Source organism: Pteronotus mesoamericanus, unplaced genomic scaffold (genome assembly GCF_021234165.1).
Source record: "Pteronotus mesoamericanus isolate MK-2021 breed Mesoamerican mustached bat unplaced genomic scaffold, CSHL_Meso_final scaffold_31, whole genome shotgun sequence".
Taxonomy (NCBI): Eukaryota; Metazoa; Chordata; class Mammalia; order Chiroptera; family Mormoopidae; genus Pteronotus; species Pteronotus mesoamericanus.
In genome coordinates, this window is record NW_026555312.1 from 23,759,391 (window position 1) to 23,782,865 (window position 23,475).

The following is a 23,475-nucleotide window of genomic DNA, read 5'->3' on the forward strand; positions in this document are numbered from 1 at the left end:
CTGGAACAGAATGAAGAAACAAGAATTCAAAAAAATGAGGAGAGGCTGAGGAACCTCTGGGACAACTTTAAACATTCCAACATCCAAATCATAGAAGTAGAGGATGAGCAAGAAATTGAAACCTTATCTGAACAAATAATGAAGGAAAACTTCCCCAATATGGTGAAAAAACAAGATATTCAAGTCCAGGATGCTTGAAGAATCCCAAAGAAGTTGGATCCAAGAAAAAACACACGAAGGCACATCATAATTAAGTTATCCAAAGTTAAAGACAAGGAGAAAATCTTAAAAGAAGCAAGAGAAAAGGAGAGTTATCTGCAAAGGCGTTCCCATAAGACTATCAACTGATTTCTCAAAAGAAACCTTGTAGGCGAGAAGGGGCTGGAAAGAAGTATTCAAGGTCATGAAAGACAAGGACCTACATCCAAGATTTCTCTACCCAGCAAAGCTCTCACTTAGAATGGAAAGGCAGATAAAGTGCTTCCCAGATAAGGTAAAGCTAAAGGAGTTCATCATTGCCAAGTCCTAATTATATGAAATGTTAAAGGGACTTATCTAAGAAAAAGATAAAAAATTATGAACAGTAAAATGACAACAAACTTACAACTAACAACAACTGAACCTAAAAAGCAAAAACTAAGCAAACAATGAAAACAGGAATATAATCACAGAAATGAAGATTACATGTACAGTTATCAGTGGGGAGGCAGAGGGGAAAAAGGGAATAAGAAGCATAAATGGTAGGCACAAAATAGACAGGGGGAGGTTAAGAATAGCATAGGAAACGGAGAAGCCAAAGAACTTATATGCACATGAACCCATGGACATGAACTCAGGGAGGGTACTGCTGGAGGGAAGGGAGGTACTGGGCAGAGGGGCACAAAAGGAAAAAATTGGGACAACTATAACAGCATAATCAATAAAATATACTTAAAAAAACAAAAAAATAAATTGTGGAAGAAAAACAATGGCAATTTTTTTATTTTATAAGAATCAATTATTTCCTTTCAATTAAAAAAATCTAAATGATTAAATCTCTAAGCACCTCTTTGATAAATAGTAGGAAATTTTTCTCATGATATATACTTACAGGATGTAATGTGAGGACTCCTTTGACTATATTGTTATATTTCACAAGAAACCTAAAGCATGTTTTCTCTAAAGAATTCTTTGAAATGAATTCTCTAAAAAATTCTTTTTCTTAGAAAAAGGTCTGTTTTAAAGTTTATATAAAGCCTTACTCAATCTTCACTTCCCTCTTTATAACAAAACACTATCAATACATTCTTTAAAAAACAATCACAGAATAATTTTTATTTATAATGAAGTTATTGTCTCTAGACTTTAAATCATCAGTTCACTCTTATAACAGAGAATCAATTTAAATAACACCACCAAAATGGAATGAAGACAAAAGAATCCGCTATTTCATATCAATCTCTTTGATATGTCATAACAATATCTAATTAGTTTTTACAACATGGTCCACTTCTAGTTAAATTCTCAATAAGCTGCTAATTACAGTCCTTTATATTGATGCTATTCTAAGGTGTGACAGACGCTGTTCTCTTGATTGCTTCAGAAGTCAGTCAAACAAGCGGCTCTGAAGAAAAGGGTTGACTTCATATGGAATCCAGTTGCGAATGGATAGCATGCCATCAGGTCCTTTGGTTTATAATAATACCTTTGGAAAGTTAATTAATTGGTGACTGGTCCCTTAGAATTCCATGTTAAACAGCAGGAATCACTGTCTATACAGTTTGTGCCAATGTCCTTGACTTTTTTACTTCCACTGTTTTGTTTATCAGGTCATATAGTGATGGTAGTCTCATTTTATCCATATTTTTGCTGTAAACATTGAGAAATATTCCAAGGACAACTAACAAACCAGACCATATGTACCTAAGAGAAAAAGATATGAAAAAAAATTAAGGTAAAAATTCATTATTAGTCACAGAATTTGGTGATAAGTTCACAAAAACTATGTTATGCAAGAAAATAAAATTTTGTAATGGGAAGCTTACAATAATAGTGCTAAAACAAATATAGTAGTTTTAGATCAGAGTAGTGAGAATTTCATATCTTTTATGTTAAGTGTATATAGAAATAAGATATTTTACAAAATACTAAACGTAGTTCATTTGAATTTTGAGAATAATAGAAAATTCAAAGTTCAACTCCTACCAAAAGTTTTAAGTGAAAATGCTGGACTGGTAAACCTGCCAATGGCCATCTTGCGAATACAATACAGCTACCTGACTAGTTATCCCAGTTGGGTAGAACAAATAGCAATAAAAAGGGGACACATCCAGAGAAAGGGGAATTGGCAAAGATAACTATAATGTATACCTACCATATTCAAAAAGGGAAACCAACTTATAGAAAACAATCAATACATGGATGGAAATTTATTTTGTGTTTACCTTTAATTTTATACGTTGGCAATTTATAGGTTTCAGATCTTCTCAATTCCTAACCAAGGTAAGTTTAAATAATGCTAATTTCAAATACATCTTGACAATAAAGAAAACAGTAAAGACCGCAACCTAATTCATTAGGGCACAGCTGATAGAATACTTCTCCACTTCAACTCCTTTGTGAGAAAAGGCAGCAAATAAACCAACAATTAAAATACACACACACACACATATGCATGAGGTCTATCCAGAAGGTATCCAGCCATGAAATATGACAAATAGACATTTATTAAAGAAGATACAAGAAACATTGTACACAGGACACTGGCGCCTCAGTCCCCTTCAAAGCAGGCACCCTGGGACCTCACACAGGTCTCCCAATCGCCATCACCTGTCCTGTTGTACTTTCCCGAATCTCATAAATGCTCTGAAATCTCTTCTTTTTCAAGGTGATTTTAGTTTTGGGAAAAGCCAGAAGTCACAGGGCACCAAATCTGGGCTGTAGGGGGCCTGAGTCCCTGGGTGATTTAATGTTTTGCCAAAAAACTCTGCACAAGAAGTGATGTGTGAGTGGACACATTGTTATGATGAAGCTGCCAATCACCAGTTGCCCACAGCTGCAGCCTTCTGAATCACTGGAATAGCTTCCGTGGAGGAATGTTCAAGCTTAACGCAAAATTTGGTGCAGATTCGCTGCTGTACTTGCTCGGTCATTTTGAATGTGATGGCCACATAGTACACATGCTCACTCAAATGGCATCTACTGCCCTTAATAGCTAGTACAGGTAAGTCATCATTGTTCATGAATGCATATTCCAGTCCATTCTATCGATGTAATGCAAACTGTTTTCATTATATTAACAATGGCTGGACTTTTTCTGGAGAGATGTACGTGTGTGTGTGTGTGTGTGTGTGTGTACTTATATAAATATTATATATAAAAATATATAAATATTTTTGCACTAGGGCAAGGGGCATTGAATCCCTTAATTTTAACATATCACTCACACTCATTTACATTCTAAACAGGATCACATTTGCCCTGGGATTCTGGTTAGACAGCTTAAGTGTACAAAATGATATCTTCAAATAATTACACACATTTCTGAAGAAGCAGAAGACATCAATAAATTAGAGGTAGAGATGAAAAATATGTTTTATAAAGAATTAAGGCTGTTTAATAGGAAAATGAAACAAAATATCTAAACACCGAGAAACTTGTTGAATTAAAATGTACTTACTGAAATGTGAATGGTTTAGCAAAGAATATAAATGAAAGTACAATGGTCATTGCTTTTCTTCCTGTTGTCACTGTAGGGAGAAAAAGGTTGGTTTAGAATGTGTCTACTGTCCTAGGACTATTTTGGAAATCATTCATTCACAGATATTTACAAAGCCTACTATGTGCCAGGATCTATTTGAGGTGCAAGTAAACAATGAAAAGCAAAAAACAAGAAGTCACTGTTGCTGCTACTATGGGATTATAGTCTAGTAGGGGGTACAGGCATTAAATATTATAGTACATGTTAAAGCACAACTATAATAAATACTCAATAGAGGCCATGGCACATGGAGGCATGTCATCCCTCAGAGAGACTTACTTAGTTTGGCAGGAAAGAAATGCTTTCTAAAATATTTGATTAGGTGGAACAGGCAACCTAGTATCTTAATAGTGACCAACTCTGGGTAAGACTATGAGCAATTCTCACAATCTTCTTTGTCTGTATTTACTTTTGCTTATCCTTTAAGTTACTACTTCAATGTCTATTGTAAGGCCTGAAACCTTCCTTCCTTGTCTCATGAGATATGAAATCTACATATATCTCCATCATAGCTTTTCCCTCACTTTGCATTATCAGTTACTATCTTTACACTAGACTGTGTGTTTTACTTATTCCTTGTCTTATTCATCCCTATATTCCCAGACTCTGTAGTTCCTAGCACTTAATGTTCAATGCGTGAATGAACACCAAATGAAGAAACTGTTTTGGAAACGTGTCAGAGTTGATTCCCCAAATCTGTCTTTCCTTTTACTTTAATACAAGGACCCCTATTTTTAATTGGCCATGCCTTCTAGCCTCTCCTACAGCTAGGTGTGATCATGGATTAGGTTTTGGCCAAAAAAATGTGAGCAGAAGTGCTGTTTCTGGGACTGTGATTTCTAGGAAGTTTTCATAAATAGAAAGGCGTGTGTTTCATTTTCTCTCCACCTCACTGCCTGGAACAGGCAGAGCACACAGAAGGAGCCTGGATTCCTAATGAGCATGGAGACTCCACAGCAGCTCAAGGGGTAGACTAGCACAGGGGTAAGAGCACAGGTCTAGTGCCACCCTAACTTAGTTGGAATCCTGACTCTACAACTTATGAGCTGCCTGACTACTGGGCAAGTCACTTACTGCCCCACGCCTCAGTTTACCCATTTGTGAAATGGAACAATAATAGTGAGTACTTTCTAAGATTATTTCAAGATTAAGATAAATAATATATGTAAAATACTGAAACAGTCCTGGTACACAATAAGGGCTACAGACATATTAGCTGTAATCATTATTACCACCTCTGGATTTCTTTTTATAAGGTGGAGAAATGAACTGGCTTGCACCTTCAAGACAAGGACTGCATCTCACATTTCTTCATACAGGGCCCAATCAATGCACATCAGCTGATATAAGAACATTTTTAAACAGTTATTCTTACAAGCAAAATTGGAACCCAAGTTAAGTATATGAGATGAATTGAAAGATTAGTGATATGGCCTAATCTATAATCAAATTCCCTCTATTTACCATTTGGGATGTAAACTTTAAAAAGGAGAGTCATACCTGAGCAAATAGAGTAAAGTTAGAAAGCAAATATACTTTTACAAAGAGAGAAGTATTTGTTCATTTGTTTAATTTATTCTGTGGTATTAAAGTAAGTATTCCTCTAAAACCACAGAAAATTCCTAACAGATAAATGACTAATGCATATATGCATAATGAATGCAAATTCTGTAGATCTCTGGTGGAAATGATTGAGTTCAACCAACCACTATACAAAAGAGAGAAAGGAAGCTCAGAGAGGAAGAGAGAGTTACTCTCTAGGTCACAAGTCATTAACCATCCGAGCTGGGACTGGGCTCCACCTTCTGTGACGCAGCAGGCCACAACTCTCCCCCTGCTTCCAATCCTGGCTTCGGGGCTCTCTCCACGTGGGAGACACCAAGAGCACTCATTGCCTGAACTGTTCATTCGGCAAACAACACAACGTAGTACGGGGAGTCATCTGCTGCCCTCATTAGGCCTCACCTATGGCTCCTCATCTGTTCCCCTCACTCCTCCAAAGCAGAACAAACACAAATTTCATTCCTCTAATGTGCGAGGAAAGTCCCCGCACAGGGCAAGTGCCTAATAATTATTAGTGAAAAGAGAAGCTCATCTGATGTCTTGGAAAGTGTACAAAAGAAAAGTCCAAAAACGTTCAAAACACATGTCATACTTTTAACTTCAACAAAACTGGAATTCTCAGTTTAAATTAAAGTGTATAAAGGTAATATTTTTCTATGAAATTATTCATCTTATTATACTTTTTAATAAAAAGTTCTTTTAATGTATTTAAAAGTTGCTATTTAGATAAATGTATATATTTGATTTTAAAATTAAACCGTTAAATAAATTAAGGTTAAACATTTTCTTTGGAATTTTAAAGCAATACCATAAGCCCAGGAATAAATTGGTCAAATATGACAATTTTCTTTTTAATTATTTGAAGATATCATGCTGCCCTTACCTTTTGGAAAAGAGCATCAGAGAAAATTTAAATGCTTAGTTCATAATCTAAGCAAGTATATCACTCCTACCTGTTACAGCAAGAAGTGCACCAAAAATTTTAATCAAAGCCAGAACAAAGGAGATTCCAAAATATCCAGTGAGGGAAAAAAGAAAAGCATAACCATAGGTCCGAATTAGATTCTGCAACACAGAGAAAAGCCTGTTAGAAAAATACAAAACAAACCCTAAGGTATTACAAATGAAATAAAACCACAGATTTTAATCAACTTCTTGAGCAATAATAAGCCATTCAACAATGCAGTCAAGCAAAGATTCTTATTTAGTTCTGATTTAATGGAAAAATAATGATGAAATTTAAAATCCACAACTTCTACATCATGAACAGCTTAAATATTAACTTATAGGGTAGAGCAAGGATAAAGTAAATTTAAATATAAATCATTTCATTTCTGAAATAATTTCTGATCTGCACATAAAGACATTTATCAAATTATATAAAAATAGTCTTTAACAAGGGGAATTAGAAATACAGAGGAAACCATTTAATGGACAATGTTTATTTTTTAAAATGTCATTAATGTTTACCTTTGAACAAAATGTTACTGCAGGACCTAATCCACTAGTGCATGTCAATCCCAATAAAATGTACACAAACCCGATTGAATACGAATACAATACCTAGAGCAGATAAAAATACAGTGGAAAAAAGTGATATTAAACCAAAGGTTAAAAACGAAGGATTTCAACATGTGGCTCAATTAATCTAGTCAATTAAATTTGAGTAACATCATTGTTTCAATAAGGCTTAACTTTCTGGAAACGATGGTTGATCCTGTTTCTAAGTCTATACATTATTTTATGTGCAATATAACACAGCAGTACCAATCCTTTGTATATGGTTACATAATTATTCATATTTTTTTCTGGCTTAATTACTGAATTCAAAGTAGGTTTTAATGTTGGGATTCTAAAAACACAAACAAAACAAAAAGACTTTATAGATACTTACTAAACACAAACATTAAGTTTGCAAAGACATTAAAATATAGCAAAAATAAGAAGTATATTGCATATTTATGCTTAATTTCCCAGTTTTCCTACTAAACTTTCTATTCCAGTTTATTAAATTCATAAGCAAAATCAGAATCAAACTTCAATACCTGCTTTGTGTTAAGTACTGTGCTAATAATGCTCTATATGGACTACTCCATTTATTTCTCTCAACCAATCTAGATATAAGTACTTTAAATCATTTCCAATTTTCAGATGAAGAAACTAAAACAGATATTGTCATTTTCCCCAAATAAGAGAGCTTATAAAGTTAGGATAATGAACTGGAGCTCTTAGACCAGAGCCGAGGGTCTAACACTATACTACATTAACTTTCTAATTACCTACACATCCTTAACTCTTTTATTTTTACCTAATCTAGGAAGAGCAGTGATGATGTTCAAGAAAACTTTGACCTGGATGGAAGTTCCTATGTTCCTAGGGACTCCTTAGAGTATGGCCACTCTGCTGACAAAAAGAAACCCAGGGAAGGCCAGTCCTATACATCCTTCATGCAGTCTGCTCTATCTGTCTAGCAAGGCAGCTGGTTATAAAGTTAATGTAAACACATACAATAACTTGCCTATATAAAAATAGCAATCAAAAGATATATTGGAAGAAAAGGCATTATTTGCAGTAACAATGGCAAAAAGATGCAATACCTAACAATAAGTTCAATAGAAATGTATTGGATATATGAAGAAAATTTTAAAATCTAAGGGACATTTTAAAAAGAATACTTGAATAAAAGGAAAGTCATACCTTATTCTTGGATTGAAAGAATCAAGGGTATAGATGCCATTCTCCCTAAATTAATTTATAATTCAATGCCATACCAATCACAATACCAATGGGATTTCTAGTTTATTTGGGGATATGAACACCCAAGAAAAACTACTGGTAGTAACATTCTGAAAAACAAAAGGAACAATGGTGGCTAGTCCTGACAGATGATAAATGTATGATAAAGCTGCTGTCATCATATGGTTCTGGTGCAGAAATAAATTCAAAGAATACAATTTTGACCTTCATTAAAATATGAATAAAGAAGGTACTTAAGATGAAAAACTAGATTATTCAATAAATGATATTGGGATAAGTAAATAGCCATATAGAAGAAAATTTTTTAAGTTTTAGGTGGATCAAAGATTTAATAAAAAAGGAAATTATAAAAGGAATAGGCAATGTGGGTAAAATTCTTAAATCTTAGCGTCAGGAAAGCCCTTTGCAGTCATAATACACAGCAGAACCATGAAGGAGAAGATAAACTGGACCACATAAATACCACCGACTTCTAAATGGAAAATAATAACCAAATACAAAGACAGGAGAAATGATGTATCAAAGGATTTTTAATATGTAAAAAATATAAACCACTGATGAAAACCTGATCAAATACTATACCATAAGCTATTAGCAGTGGTAGTAGCATTTTTACTTTTTACCTTCCTATGTTTGAATGCATTACTTTTATGAAAATAATGAAAAACTAGTTTAAAAATGTAATGCAAGTCAATACTGTAACTATTTAATAAAATTAAATATTATCACCATTTTGCATCTGTCTGATGTGAAGGGAAAAATGCTAGACTATTTACCATTTCCGAATTAGAAGCGTTGTGCAGTTTCATAGCCTTCTCCTGCACATTTCCAATGACAGCATCTGCACACAGTGCCAGGGAAATAAGGATCACACCTTCAAGAAGGCACAGGAGAAAAAGAACCTCTTTATTTAAACATATGAATGAGAATCAAGATCTGTCAGAGATATAATTGGGCTAAAAAAACAAAAGCAGATCTTAATCACATTTGTTCCATAAAGCTGAGTATTTAAATCTACAATCACTTGTGACAGGCACATAGGTCACATAGGTTACACAGGTGATGTTATTTTATAAAAAAGCTAACACTAATAAATTGCATTACTTTTGTCACCGTTATTGTGTTTCACTGTCCTGTTAAATAATAGTTCTGCTTTTAAACTGATTATACGTTTGAGAGGAATAATATATTAAATAAATATAGAAGACATTTTTAAAAGATTTATTGGGACTGGTAGTTAGTCAGTTAATTAAAAATCAGATGAAGAGGGAAACCATAAGAAAATTACCTTTATTTTTAAAATGTTTAATTTAAAACACATAAACATGCATGCAACTACCAAGGTATTTTCTTTCAATGAGGGTCCTAACTAAAATTCTGTACTTTCTCTTTTGTTTAAACCACTCATAAAACATAATCTCCATAATTTCCAAGTTGCTTGGTTAAAAAATATTATATATATTATATATGTATATTTTTTTATATATATTTATTTCAGGAACCTCAGAAATTAAAAAAAAAAAGTGCACCAAAAACTCAACATCTTCTGAAACAATCAAGGTGCAGAAACATTTCATATTTTTATGATAGCCTCCAATTTTTACAGTTCTTCCATCCCCCTGTAATTAAATAGTGATTTTATTGACTTGTCAACCAAATGGTTTCAATTAACTTAGTTTTTATAGAAACAATTTTTTCTTCAAATTCAGTTTTGAATAATTCAAGTAAATATTTAATTATTGCATAATTATAATAACAGGTACAACTGGCATAAACAAATCCAGAAATCAACACACTCATATAGACATGCACATCTCTGGAGAAGCAGGCTCTCAACTCCAAGTGTTTAGGACTCCGGTCATCAGTCATGGTGCTTACAGAAGGAATAAAGAGCAGCCTTGATTACATCTGTCTGATGAAATTTAAGGGAGTTTTCTCTCTCTCTTTTTTTTTAGTTTTTTTTTTTTAAGATTTATTTTATTTTATTTATTTTTTAGAGAGGGGAAGAGAGAGAGAGAGAGAGAGGGAGGGAGAGAAACATCAATGTGTGGTTGCATCCTGAATGCCCTCCGCCGGGGATCTGGCCCGCCAACCCCTGCATGTGCCCTACACTGGGATTTGAACCAGTGACCCACTGCTTCGCAGGCTGGCGCTCAATCCACTGAACCACACCAGCCAGGGCTCTTCCCCCCAACCACATGAAAGGAATCAAACAGAAAATATAAGTACACATATATGCATTTAATTGAGAATTTTCAAGTGTTCATCCTTTTTCTTCAATTTGACTCTTTATCACCTAACTTAGGTATTACCTAATCATGCATTTTTATGCACCAAATTTGATTCTGAATGCTTTTTTACTTGTTTCAATATCAAATCTGTCCTCAAGAGAAAAAGACATGGTATTATTGAAGATCCTGAAAACAATGGCCTAGCTCCTGAAAGGCTTTTCAAAGACATTCCAAAAATGCTCTGAACAATGTCAACAACATGAAATACTTTTATGAAAATACCCTAATTGCATACTAAGGGGAATATTTTAAGGTGAACATTGATTTGAATAAGTAAATCTGATATATCTCTTTATACAAAGTTTTATTTATGTCTGTCTTATCTATTTTAATAGTTAATCTAATCTTCTTTAGATAATATACTCCTGCAGATCAGGGATTGTGATAAATTGCTCATCAACTATTCTTAATAAGAAAATATGGTTAGGTACTAGTATCTCCATGGACCTCAGAAAGGGTTAGCACTTAAACTACAGTGAGAAGTTACAGAACCACCCCTTTCCACCATTACCATCACCAGCCCCACCTCACCCCCACTGAGTTACGTGCTTCCGCACCCATTATTTCATCATCTCACTCTACCCTCTCACTGCCTGTGTGTGAAGCGCACTGTCATCATTATTTCTGGGTAAGCGAAGCACAAAGGTATCTGGCAATTTAGCTACAGTTATATTGTTAAGTGATTCAAACAGAATTTGAAGCCGTGTCTCTGATAGCAAATTATGTGTCTTGTCTAAAACTGCATTTTCATTAAGTAAAAGAGTCAGTTTTCCTAGTGTTCAAGTATAAATTACTTTTTAAATTTGTGGACATGAAAACAAACTGTTTCTGAAAAATCTAAACCATGTAAGAAACACCTGCGACTGTAAGCTTTCTCAGAGTAAGAGTCATTGAAGTAAGGATCTCTTGACCTCTGAATGGCCCAAGTTGAAAGAACAGATGTAAGAGGTTCTACCAGATCTCCTAGCTCTTACAGGGCAGCTCCAGGAAGCTAAAGTGGTTACATTTAAATCCCTTAACTTAGCCTGGTTAACCAGATTAGTAAAAAAGATTGGCTAACAAGTAGTAAGAACAGTGAAGCTCATGTAAATAATTTTCTTTATTATTTAATACTTTTCCCTCACAAATAATTACACTCACTACATTTTGTAAAATATATTATGTCCAGAAGGTATCCAGTCGTGTACTATGAAAAATAGAAACATTTATTGAGGATACAAGAAACATTGTACACAGGACAATGATGCCTCAGTCCCCTTCAAACCAGGCACCTTGGGGCCTCACACAGTTTTCCCAGTCGCCATCAGCTGCACCATTGTGTTTTCCTGAATCTCATCAACAGTCTGAAGACTTCCCTTTCAAAGGTGATTTTAGTTTTGGGAAAAACCTTAAGTTGCAGGGCACCAAATCTGGGCTGTAGTGGGGCTGAGTCACTTGGCTGATTTGATGTTTCCCCAAAAAACTCTGCACAAAATGTGATGCATGAGTGGGCACGTTGTTGTGATGAAGCTGCTAATCACCAGTTGCCCATAGCTGCAGCCTTCTGATTCATCTAGAATAATTTCCGTGGAGAAATGTTCAAGCTTAATGCGAAATTTGAGGCAGATTCATTGCTCTACTCACTCCTGAACTGATGGCCACATAGTACACATGCTCACTCAATGGCATTTACTGACCCCACTGACTAGTATAGTGAGGTCACCATTGTTCATGCTTGTGCATTCCAGTTTACTCTTCCTAATTTTTTTTTTTTAAATTTTAGAGAGGAAGCGGGGAGAGAGAGACATACCTACATACATATTATAATCGGTTGCCTCCCATATGCACCCTGACCTGGGATCAAACCCACATCCTAGACAGGTACCCTAACTAGGGATTGAACCTGCAACCTTTTGGTGTATGGGATAAGGGTTATGCTCCGACCAACTGAGCCACCCACCCAGGGAGAAGACCTAGATATTTTAAGTACCTTGTACTATTTTGGAAAGGTATGAGATGGGATGATACTAAAAAAATCTTATGAGTAAAACTCAATTGTTAAGAATGACAATATGTATATATACACAGTTTCTCCATAAGGTCTTTAAAATGAAAACAAGATCCCAATATGTATTTTTTATCCTTATTTATTTCTAAACTTACTATAAAACCTATTCTGCTTGTGAGAAAAACCTAAATTTAATTTACAAAATTCCATATGACACACTATTTATGGTAGAAACTTTAAGCATGTTAGGGTTATAACCATATTAATTCAACACGTCTCTTTCCCTCTTTAGCTAAAACAATGATGAGTACATGTGCAAGTTTCAATGAAGAAAATGAGAATACAAAATTACTGTGATTCTCCTGTAATTCATGTGTGTATTTCCAATTCAGCCCATAAGAAATTGATCTACCATGTACTTGATAACAGAAAACTTTGGGCAAACAGCTTTCTGTCATGTCAGAATACATGAGTAGTAAAAACAATTATTTCCAGAGTTGTAATATTTTTACCACAATAATCTTATGACTAAAACTCAAGAATTAAGGATGACAATATGTATATATAAGTAATTTCTCCAGAAGTCTTTAGAATGAAAAGAAGTTTCCAACCCATATTTTATATTCTTATTTATTTCTAAACATATTATCATATCTATTCTGCTTGTGAAAAAAAATCTAATATTAATTTATGAATTCCACATGGGATACTATTTATGATGGAAAGCTTTGTTAGATACGAGCATTACAGATGTCACACCACGGTTTAAAATCCTTATGAAATTGTAAACCAAACTCCCTGCAACACCTCGGAAGACAGTAGAATTCCTTACCTGTCAGGTTGAAATTGGGTGCAATTGTGCTGTCAGCGAGGGTAAACCATATCAGACCAAGGCTCATACACACTGCGGCAGACACATCTGCAACATTATAACGCTTGCCTGTGTAACATAAATGTAAGTCAACCTCAGAAAGGAAGGATCCACTCAGCGTAGTTTTAGATCTATGTGTTTAACCAAGTAGATCAGGGGTCTACTTTTTATAGCTGATGTCAAAATATATAAGAACACCTAGGTTAAGGCATGAGAGTGTCACAGAAGGGATTCTAAAAATTAAATGTTCAGTGAGCACCCCTGTGTCCTTATAAGTTAGATATGAGATTCTATTTTATCTGTTACTGTAGTGAGTAAATATGAACATTTAAAAAGTTAATGGGAATTAATGCCTTTTTTTCCTTCATATATAAGGCTATGAATTTTCTTCTAGTTCACAGGTTTACAAAGTAACCAGAGTAATTATTCAGGCCATATAACTGTTTAAGTTTGCAAATACCATAATCAAATAACTTCTAGGTTAGTAAGAACTGATTTTAATATATCCACATTTAAATAATAAAACCATGTAGTGTAACTTTTTGGAAGGATTTTAAGGAAGTATTATACAGGCTCAGTTAGTTATGATGTTAAATGTGATTTTTAATAGGGATTGAGATCATTACTTTTTCCTATGTAAAGAGAGACACACTTTCATTAAAAGGCTTTTTTGTGAAGGCATCCAATGCATAGAATGCAGTCAGGCTGTATAAGAACGTCAGTGATATAGAAACACTTAATTATCCAAACATGAATATTCCTCATGACAGTTATATGAACAACAACTTGTTCTGCTGCTTGTTGCTATCATTGTCTCCTCTCTTACTGCTCTTTCCACAAAGCCTGTAACTTGGTTGGCACTCTGAGAAATCAATAAGCCAGCAGAACTGGTAAAAAAAGCAGTTCTCCTCAGGTTAAGCTTCGCTTCAATATAAGAGCTGTCCATTTGTACAATGGAGGTAGAGAGCACTCTGAGCCCCGACGAGTACATAAAAGAAATGAAAGAAGGAGCTTTCCAGGTACTTAGGTACTTCTGGTTAGGTCTTCAATAGGCAAATACAGTATTTCTGGGAATGGAAGTAGATTCCAGATTCAAAGAATACAGCAAAATACCATTTTTATTCTACCTGAGTTCAAATTATTGATTTCAGACACTAAGGCAGATCACAAGTATTATAATTTTTAGAATACCTGATTTTTTTTATCACTCAGAATTGATAAAATATTTAGAATGTTCATTGAATTAACCAAAGTTTAATATTTTTCCTAATGCTAGATGCTATAACATATCCTACTAGTTTCAAACAGTATGAAAATATATTACTATACCTTGAATAAAAACTCCTCCCAGCATCACAGGAATCAACTTGCAGCACTTGAAGATGACTTGGGTAGGATAATTCAGGTAGCCCAAGGAAGTGTTTGATAACCCCATAGTACCCACAGTTAGAAAAGCGATTACCATGTAGGTTTTTCCTGGTATTCTGTAAAAGACAATTTTTAAAATCTTCATTTTGGGACCCAATTCATACTTGTTAGATAAGGTGTTTACAATGTGTAAATGTCTATTTACTTTTTATTTGTTTAGTATTTCTAGAAATATTGGTAAAACATCACTATTTTAAAGTTTTAACACTGTTTACTTACATAAATTAATGTCACTAAAAATAACAACTCACCCTTATTTAATCAATCTTGAGTGAGAATGCCTATGTGAAAAAGTCGTATATATAGAGTCACTTAGATTCTTACTGTGTGTATAAGGCACAAAAACTACCATGACTAAAATTAGAAAAAATATTTTAAAACATTGGCCTCTATAATGGTGAAAGACACCTCAACTAATTTTTAACTTCTAAATTGTTTCTTAATGTTTCCATCTAGCATTAGGAAAAATACATCCATCCATTCTGCTAGAGTAAACTGAGCACAATTTCTCTAGAAAAAGTATGTGTTTAAAACTCTGGACATAATTTTCATCACACATCTTGTGATTCATCTCCAACTCTGTATTCTGTAAAATCAACTTTCTGATGAGGAGCTGGAGTCTCTCCTTATGATCCCAAATCTTCTGCTTTAAGTTCTATTTGGATTTCCTAAATAAATTGTTCACCTAGAATCTTCAGAATTTTGAGCTACCATTGCGAGCATATGCTCACTTACACTAGACATTTAATGGTCTAAAATAATAATCTTGTACACTGGTGTGCCTAACATAGGAAGCACTAATCACATAATTACGTTATGTTGCCTCCTTAGATCTAGTTTCTATTTTGGGCTTTGTGTTCATGTTTAAATCAAAACAACATTTTTCATATTTTTTATATGGCTAGATATGAGGCAGAATAATTCACTGGAAAAATTCAATTAGAATGCATCATTTCCACTTACATTTCAATTTTGAGGTAACTACTAATATAGTGGTCAACATTTAAAATCCATAGGGAAATATTGTGGCAGGCCCATATGCATCATTTTACACAAACACTGATTTTATGCTGTTCGTGGGGTTTAACGCTCAGTGCGATATCATCAGGGAAAGAGGATAGCTCTGTTTCTCTAGGTAAGAGAACATTAGCCAGAAAATAAAAAATTCAAGCCAGAAAAATCACAAGGACGATGATTAGAAAAGCAACATAGTACAGGTAGAAAAAAAGAAAAAACAAGCCTGAAACTCAGGAAACCTAAATTCAAAAGGCTCCAACTCTGACAGCAACTTGCTATATGATCTCATGGCTTCTATTTTCATTTAACACCCCAACTGCTTACCTCCTTAGATGTGGTGGGAAAAGTGTAACTTTAAAAAGCCCAGTCAAAACCAATTTGACAGATGTCCTTTATTCCAAACTCATATAAAGAATTAATAAAGTTACAAGGCAATCTTTCTTGAAAAATAACAAGTAGTATATTCAGGGTGTTATACGTCACAATGTGCTTCACCACACTATCACATTTGATCCTCAAAATAAAATACACAGAATTTAAGAAACTTCCCTGCAGCCTTCAAAGAGCTAATGAGAGGCAGTGCAAGAATCACAGCCATTTTTTCTGACTAAATCCTGCACATTTTCAAGTACACTGGTATTCATATAAACATAGGAAGACAGACAAAAACTAAGCAAAGGTCTAAACAGCAGTGTCACTTAAATTCAGAGGATATAGACTAAGAAATAAATTCAGAAATATGTGATTAGGTGTATTTTCATTATAACATACCTTTAAAGACTTTTTCTAAAATAGATTTTCATGTGCTTTGGAATAAAGAAGGTTTCAATGCATAATTGTATTTATTATATATCTATACATTCTTCTGCCAAATTCCTTCACTTATGTTTAAATCAAACACAAATGATGTTACCTTCAAATATGTATGATCATATGGTTTAAAGGTTGGGATAAATTAGTATGGCTTTGGGCCCCCGCTCCATCTTACTTTGGTAGCTGAGAGGGAGATGTGTATCTTTTTAAAACATTGAGGAGATAGTTTCTTTGTCACTTTTCATTCAGTACAGACAGTATTAGATTCTTTTACTTTAGAAGCAACAGAGATCCAGAAGATTGCAATAGGTAATGAATCATCAGAGTTCCTTATATATTAGTCTTGACAGGTATATTTGATTACTTTCTATTTTATCATCTACGGCTTAGACTTGTAGAGTTTCAGAGCATAAAAATAATGAATAAGATATCTTCAGATTAAAACATTTTTAATATCACTGCTATAATAATGTATTGACAATATATAGAGACTGAGAGGTAAAATTAGACCCATGAAGAAACACTGGAGATACAGATTTAAATATTTAAAATTTTATAATTATCTTCATACAAACATCAAAAGCATTTATGTAAGAAATAAAAGCTGTGAAAATTTTGTATTTTCACTGAAGGATTAAACGTTTATATCAATGAAGACAGAAGTCAGTGCAATATTAGAGCTTCTTATTGCATTTTTAAACTGCCCAATATATACCTGAAATATTCACATATTAGGCTCTGATATGTCAGGAAAATCATACCTACATTTACCAAAAACATTCAATTTCCTAACCACCATCTAGTTATAATCAGAGGTATGGTTTTATTGCATATTGTTCTATATGCCATTAAAAATATATGAACGTATTTCTATAATCTAGATTGCCAATTTAAAATATACTGTTGAACAAGCCCCTTCAGTTTTGATGAAAAGAAATATTATGAAATTTCTGTGACTAAGAATGCAATCTCAGCTACTAGATAGTGTATGACAATGTTAAGTAAAAAAGAAAACATTACTATAAATTTTAAAAACCAATACAAAAATAGGTATTGATATTTTACATCACCACTTTAATGTAGCAGCACTGTAAATCTTTCAGTAATCACTTATTTCAGTGACATTTATAAAAATACACATGTACATCTGAATATGTTGTCATTTTAAAATGATGTATTTAATACAAGTTGAGCCTAAATTACATTTTTTGAACTTACACTTAGAGATTACTTTTTTCAATGTATGATGAAAATACCATATTTAATATTTTTACTAAATTGATTATACTGTTAAAAATGCTTCGGTATTAGATATGCTTTATTAATGGGAAATGTATATTTCAGGCATAATATACTCTGTATACCCAAAAAGCAAAACCAAAAATTTAACTACTACTGAACTTAACTGTGAAAAAATAAAAACAAACAAACCACATACCTTCTCCTTTTGTCCTGAATAAGCTGAAGTTCTATTAGGCCAAATATGGAGTAAAATGCAAATTGTACTAAAGTAAGGTACCAGCCATAGGACTTAAAACCCTCCACTGAAAATATTAATTCCTGTCAAAAGATACATGAATACCATTAAGGCCATGAGGCAGACCAATTTCCTTACAATAAATTCCTATAAACACAACATTTAAAACACTCAAATCACAAAACTTCTCAGAGATATAATTAGAGAAGTTAGGTGGCCTTTCCAAGGAACTGACACTAAATATCCAGGTATAAAAATCAGGAAAAAAATAAAACAGGTGAGGGACAACTACAAAGCAGTATCACTCTTCGCTTTTCTCTTTAAAGACCAAAATTAAAAGAGTTGCCCTCCAAGTGAGAAAGGTAGCTGATTGAAGAACTCATCTACTATTCAAAAAAGCATATTTCATCAGAAGTCCGTTACCTCAGGCCTGTTTTTCTATACAACTATAATCAGTTCAAATCAATTTAATGTTTTTTTTGAATACTTGTATCACAGATTATATAAAACTTCTCTTTGTAAAAGGTTACTTTAACCTAAAAATGTCATACCATGAAGTAACTTTACATTAATCCTTAATGAGACATTAACAAGTCATTAAGAGAAGTTCTAATAAAGTTATTTTGCTTGATTAAAAAAAGAAATCAAACTTACCACATATATATATTTCAACTGCATTTTAAGTAATTTTTTAAAAGATGAGAATTATGTATAAATTTCTTTTCATAGAAAAACTCAACATTCTCTAATTAGACCCTGAACTGGATTTTGTACATTTAGGATATTGTATAGTTCCTTAAATTTAGACTTCATGTTCAAGTAAGTCTGCAAGCTTTTAGGATTTTTCTGGTTTATAAACTATAAAACATGAAAATAATTTTAAGTATTTTGGCATTCAGATTATATATATAGCTAACTTCTACAAAACTCCAACCATTTCCTTCAAACTATTATAATAGGCAATTATATGTAAGTTAGTAGCAATGTCAGTTTTCACAAAGTGATAGTGATGTTACAAACATTAATTATATTGACATCCAATTTTAAAAGTTTGCACATATTAGTTATAAGTTAAAATCCGATTAATAAATAGAAAAAATTTGATGAAATTTATAAAGTTCTAATTCATTTTGCTTTGCAAAAAACATTTTTCTTTGTTCCCAAGCTATTTGGTAAGAATGATATATTTTAACAAAAAAGAAAGCTTTTCAAAAAGAATTCTAACTTTATTTGATAAAATTTACTATTTTTTATTGTTATTCACTATGATACCAGAAATTTTATACCATTTTCGAGTGGGAAAATCTATTATTATTGTAAATATTCAGATTCTTAATTCATGTTCTTGTTTTACACTAGTATTTCTCATGGTATTTTTATAAGCTAAGGAATAGTCAAATATCACCTTCTTTATTTACACTTACTTTTTATATTTCATCTCTGTAAGATAATGGAAGAGTACAATGATTAAGCTCACTCTGATTAACACTACAGAATACCAGAAATATCTGTGATCGAACAAAAACATATCACTTCCCTTTCCTTGAATTATAAAAGGTTCTCTCATGTTAGGGAATTGAATAAAGAAAGCAATGTTGGTCAAGGCTAAATACACTAATGAACTGACCATTAACAATATTAGTCCATTCAAACATTCTGTTTGTAGTAGCCTGGTTCCTCTCATCCAGCCTACATCATTGAAGGTCAGGAATTTACTCCTGGTCAAATGTATACACCTATGCCATAACACAATGAAAATGTGAGACAAATCGTCGCAATGTTAGAAACATTTCGCACAGGCCAAAAAAAAAAAAAAAAAATCACAGAAAAATAAGGTTCTGGCAAATCTAGAATAGAAAAAGAAACCAGTAAAGATGAAAACATGATAGGTGCTTCAAAAAAGAATGATCACAGAATGAAAGAGATACCCTTGGAAAAATATAAAACACCCTGACACACTTTTCCAAAAGGGACCTGCTATTATTAAGCTCTAAGAATCAAGAATGAACTGAAATGTGGCTTTTGTGCTATCATTCAATTTTATTGGAGAATTATGTTCCAAAATACCAATCAATACTTGAATTAATCACTTTTAAAAAGTAACACCTGCTTGCAATTATCTACATTTTGTTAAATATTTCATGTTTTTTCATAACTTTAACTGTTTAAGATTTTATTGGCTCCCTTTCCCTCACTTAAAATATTGAATTCTGAAACTGTGACCTCTGCAGCAGACTTACTTTTAAGAAGCCCTTTTCTATTACTATACTGAAAACCTCAAATTTGTGAAGAAAACGGTAGTTATAAAGGAAAATATCTTGAACCAAACTATTACGTGCTCTTATTGTGATTACATGATGTTATAAACACCATAAACAAATAACTTTTGTTTACCTGTAAATATCCATAAATGAGGTAAAATACAAAAACTCCAGCAACACATATGAAAAATTGAGTAAGTTTGTTAAATCTGCTGAGATTTATGCCAAGTACTATAATGTCATCTATTGACTTGATGTGTGGTGACATTGTTTGGGTTTTGGATGGGACAGTTATAGAAATATATTTCCTGGAGTTGTTGAACTTGAGGTCCATTGTTCTTATTTTGCTGCATTCAGTGCTTCCAAAGTTATCTTTGTTGGATTCCTCTCCTTTGTTCAGTTTTTCTTTTGCTTGCTGAGCTAAGTCCTAAAGAAGGAAATAAGCAATTTAATCAAAACATATGAATCAAATAGTATAATGCTCCAAACAATATTTCAAATCATACTTTAAAAAGTATACAGTTAAGTCTCATTGTCTCTGGACATAAATTTCTTAATTCCCCTATTTGAGCTTCCAATAAACCAAAAACAATGTTAACTCTCCAATTTATCTTCACTTGATAAAGACCAATAGAGCATTAAATTAGGTATATATCATTCTCATTTCCACAGCAACAAACCAAAATCTAAACTTGTATTTATTTCATCAAAGATGTAAACATGTTTTTATATGTAGTAAGGATAGAATTCTTAAAGCCCATGATAGTTGATGCACAGCATCTTCAACATTAATGTTAATTCTTATTTGCAGAAGAGTAAAGAACAACTGATGCTTCTCTAAATACTAAGACAAAAGTAAAACATATTTGCTAATGACATTTTAAAATAAAATCAAACACTAAGTTGTTTAAAAAGCTAGTTATCAGAGACTAGAGAAAGGATAATTTGCTTTAGCAATAGCATCTCTTAGGTATAAAGAATATGTTTTCTTTCTTTGGAAAAAATAAATTTAATTTAAAAAGTTTTTGGAGTGGTGGTGTTCAATGGGTATAAAGTTTCAGTTTGAACAAGATGAGTAATTCTAGAGATCTGCTATACAACGTAGTGCCTATAATTAAAAATATGGTGTTGGGTGCTTAAAAATTTGTTCAGAGGGTAGATGTCAAGTTAAGTGTTCTTAACATCACAAACAGACATAAAAGGGGACACAAAAAAGCTTTTGGAGTAATAGATATGTTTATTACCTTGATTATGGTGATGGTTGCAGGCATATATCCAAATTCATCAAGTCATATATATTAAATGGGCAGGTTTTTAAATATATCAATTATATACCTCAATAAAGCTGTTTAAAAACAAAAGAAAAAAATCTTTGGGACTGCGAAAAGGTGGGAAACACATTATTTCTGTTAGTCTGTAAAAAATCATGAAGGCTCCATGACTGTTGATTTCTCTTTGTATATATACAGGGTGGGGCAAAAGGAGGTTTACAGTGTTTGCATGGAAAAGTAACAAATAATTAATAAATAATACAAGAATAAACTTTATGTTTTGCCTACTCACAACTGTAAACTTAAAAATTAAAATATTAAATGAAGAACTCTATTACACTTTAATAAACACTATTTAATCAATAGTATTTCTCTTCTTTTTAATACTTTGCCACTTCTAACACACCTATTGGCAATCTTATGAGCCACAGATACATGCCAGACATAGTAACATCCCTCGAGGACGGTTACTTCTTGGACACCTGTGCTAAAGTATTGACATTTTTACTAAAATTTTCCACAACGCATCTAAAATGAACATGGAAGTATATTCATTTCCTTTGTTTACTGAAGGCACAGCATCAGAAAATCTGCCCTTTAAAGCCTTGCATTTAGAATGCAGTTTTATCAATCAGAACTGATCATGTGACTGATGAAGGAAGACCCTGTGAACTCTGACGCCCAATAACTGTGATCCTAAATGTTTGCCATGTCCCTTCCATTTCAGACATTATTAATCAACATCTAAAGAAATTAGGCCAATGTCCTTGTGGCACAGGAAAAATATCAAGCATGAAGTTAAAATAGTTTTCAAATTAAATGACCAACGTTTTGTTTTATTTTAGAAGTTCAGTTAACTCTTGAAACTAAGTACAAAAACCCCACAGTTGTGAATCACTGCTTGTATCTTCTTACTAAAGTCAACACATCTTATTAACTTTAGTTACCTGAAGGAACAAATAACTGCTAAAACTGAATTAAAGGGTAGCTTTGCTAGCACATAGTGAAATATAAAAGTTATAAATAACTGGTGATAATGTTGATTTCCAATGACTTACTCAAGTCAAAATTATTTCAGTAAATTTCTTAATCTAGTCATATATATATAAATTAAGTACAACAAACATTAAGCTAAATTATTTTCAAATACTGCTATATCGTTCTTCCAAGTTCCAAACTATCCCAATTCACTTGGCAAATGTTTATCCACAAATCAATTCTCGACATCTTATATCCTACTGTGGAAGAAATGAATAGGCCCAACACTTAAAAACACACAAACACCTCTTAGCAGACTAAACCAGTATTTAAAAAAAATTAACAAGTGGGGGAGAGAATTAAGCTGCAAAGACCGGAGGAATGAGCATAACTTCTGGAATAAGTTTAGGATAAGAATTTAATAACCTGGTAAGTACAATCATCTTGCACTGCAAATCAAATGGACAGCAGATTTAAGGCAGAACCCACAAGAAGCGCGTAACTAAAATGCAGTCTTGGGGAAACCAGAAGACTGATACTTCTCCAGAGGTCTAAGACGCCCCTGCATGTGGCCGCATGCCTGCGAGTCCACAGACCGGGGCTGGAGGGAGTTCTGGACCCTCGGAGGGCCGAAAAGGAGAAAAGACGTAATTCCTCCCTAGAAACCGTGACAGCAGGTTTCCGTTCTTTAAAAAAGGAAGTCACCCGTGCTCTCTATCCCGACCTCATCCTCTCCATACACGGTCGTCACGGATGAGGGGAAGGTTCTCTGGGGAGAGGGGATCTGGGTCCCAAACAAGGCGAAAGGCCCGGGCGGCACGACCATTTCTGAGCCGGGGTGTCACCTGGAAGGGTGACCCCAGATTGGATGTCGCCAGCCAGACGAAGCGTCTCCCCCTCCCCAGGTGCGTTGCCATCACCTCCGGCTTCTCCTCCGCTTCGCCTACTCCTGCCCTTTCCGCCACAGCTGCCGCCTTCTTGTAAAGGTCCTTTTTTTTTTGCCGGCGTTCCCGTGCCACTTC

At 33.5% G+C, this 23,475-nt stretch overlaps 1 protein-coding gene across 6 annotated transcripts; it reads right to left on the minus strand.

Annotated features, from left to right (window-relative positions):
• Window positions 1-1,344: 1,344 nt before the first annotated feature.
• Window positions 1,345-23,475, minus strand: SLC35B3 (solute carrier family 35 member B3). 6 transcript variants are annotated; one of them, XM_054591939.1, is made up of 11 exons: window positions 23,374-23,475; window positions 21,449-21,549; window positions 20,338-20,631; window positions 17,905-18,026; window positions 14,538-14,692; window positions 13,170-13,277; window positions 8,836-8,963; window positions 6,773-6,865; window positions 6,256-6,367; window positions 3,659-3,728; window positions 1,345-1,902 (listed from the first exon to the last, which is right to left on the minus strand). In XM_054591939.1, the coding sequence occupies exons 2-11, from the start codon at window positions 21,473-21,475 to the stop codon at window positions 1,752-1,754; spliced, it is 1,260 nt and encodes a 419-aa protein (XP_054447914.1). In that variant the 5' UTR covers window positions 21,476-21,549; window positions 23,374-23,475; the 3' UTR covers window positions 1,345-1,751. The 6 variants fall into 6 exon arrangements, with proteins under 6 accessions (XP_054447914.1, XP_054447917.1, XP_054447913.1 ...); XM_054591942.1 differs by lacking the exon at window positions 21,449-21,549; XM_054591938.1 differs by lacking the exons at window positions 21,449-21,549; window positions 23,374-23,475 and adding an exon at window positions 23,178-23,339 and having other exon boundaries at window positions 8,836-8,933.

Excerpts from the sequence above, each read along its gene's own strand:
- SLC35B3 (XM_054591937.1), bottom strand. The coding sequence starts at position 23,279 with ATGGTCGTGCCGCCCGGGCCTTTCGCCTTGTTTGGGACCCAGATCCCC. Across the intron at positions 6,866-8,835 it reads ACGCTTCTAATTCGGAAATG|GTATTGTATTCGTATTCAAT; the intron begins GTAAATAGTCTA and ends TATCTGCTCTAG. Across the intron at positions 6,368-6,772 it reads CAGTAACATTTTGTTCAAAG|AATCTAATTCGGACCTATGG; the intron begins GTAAACATTAAT and ends TCTGTGTTGCAG.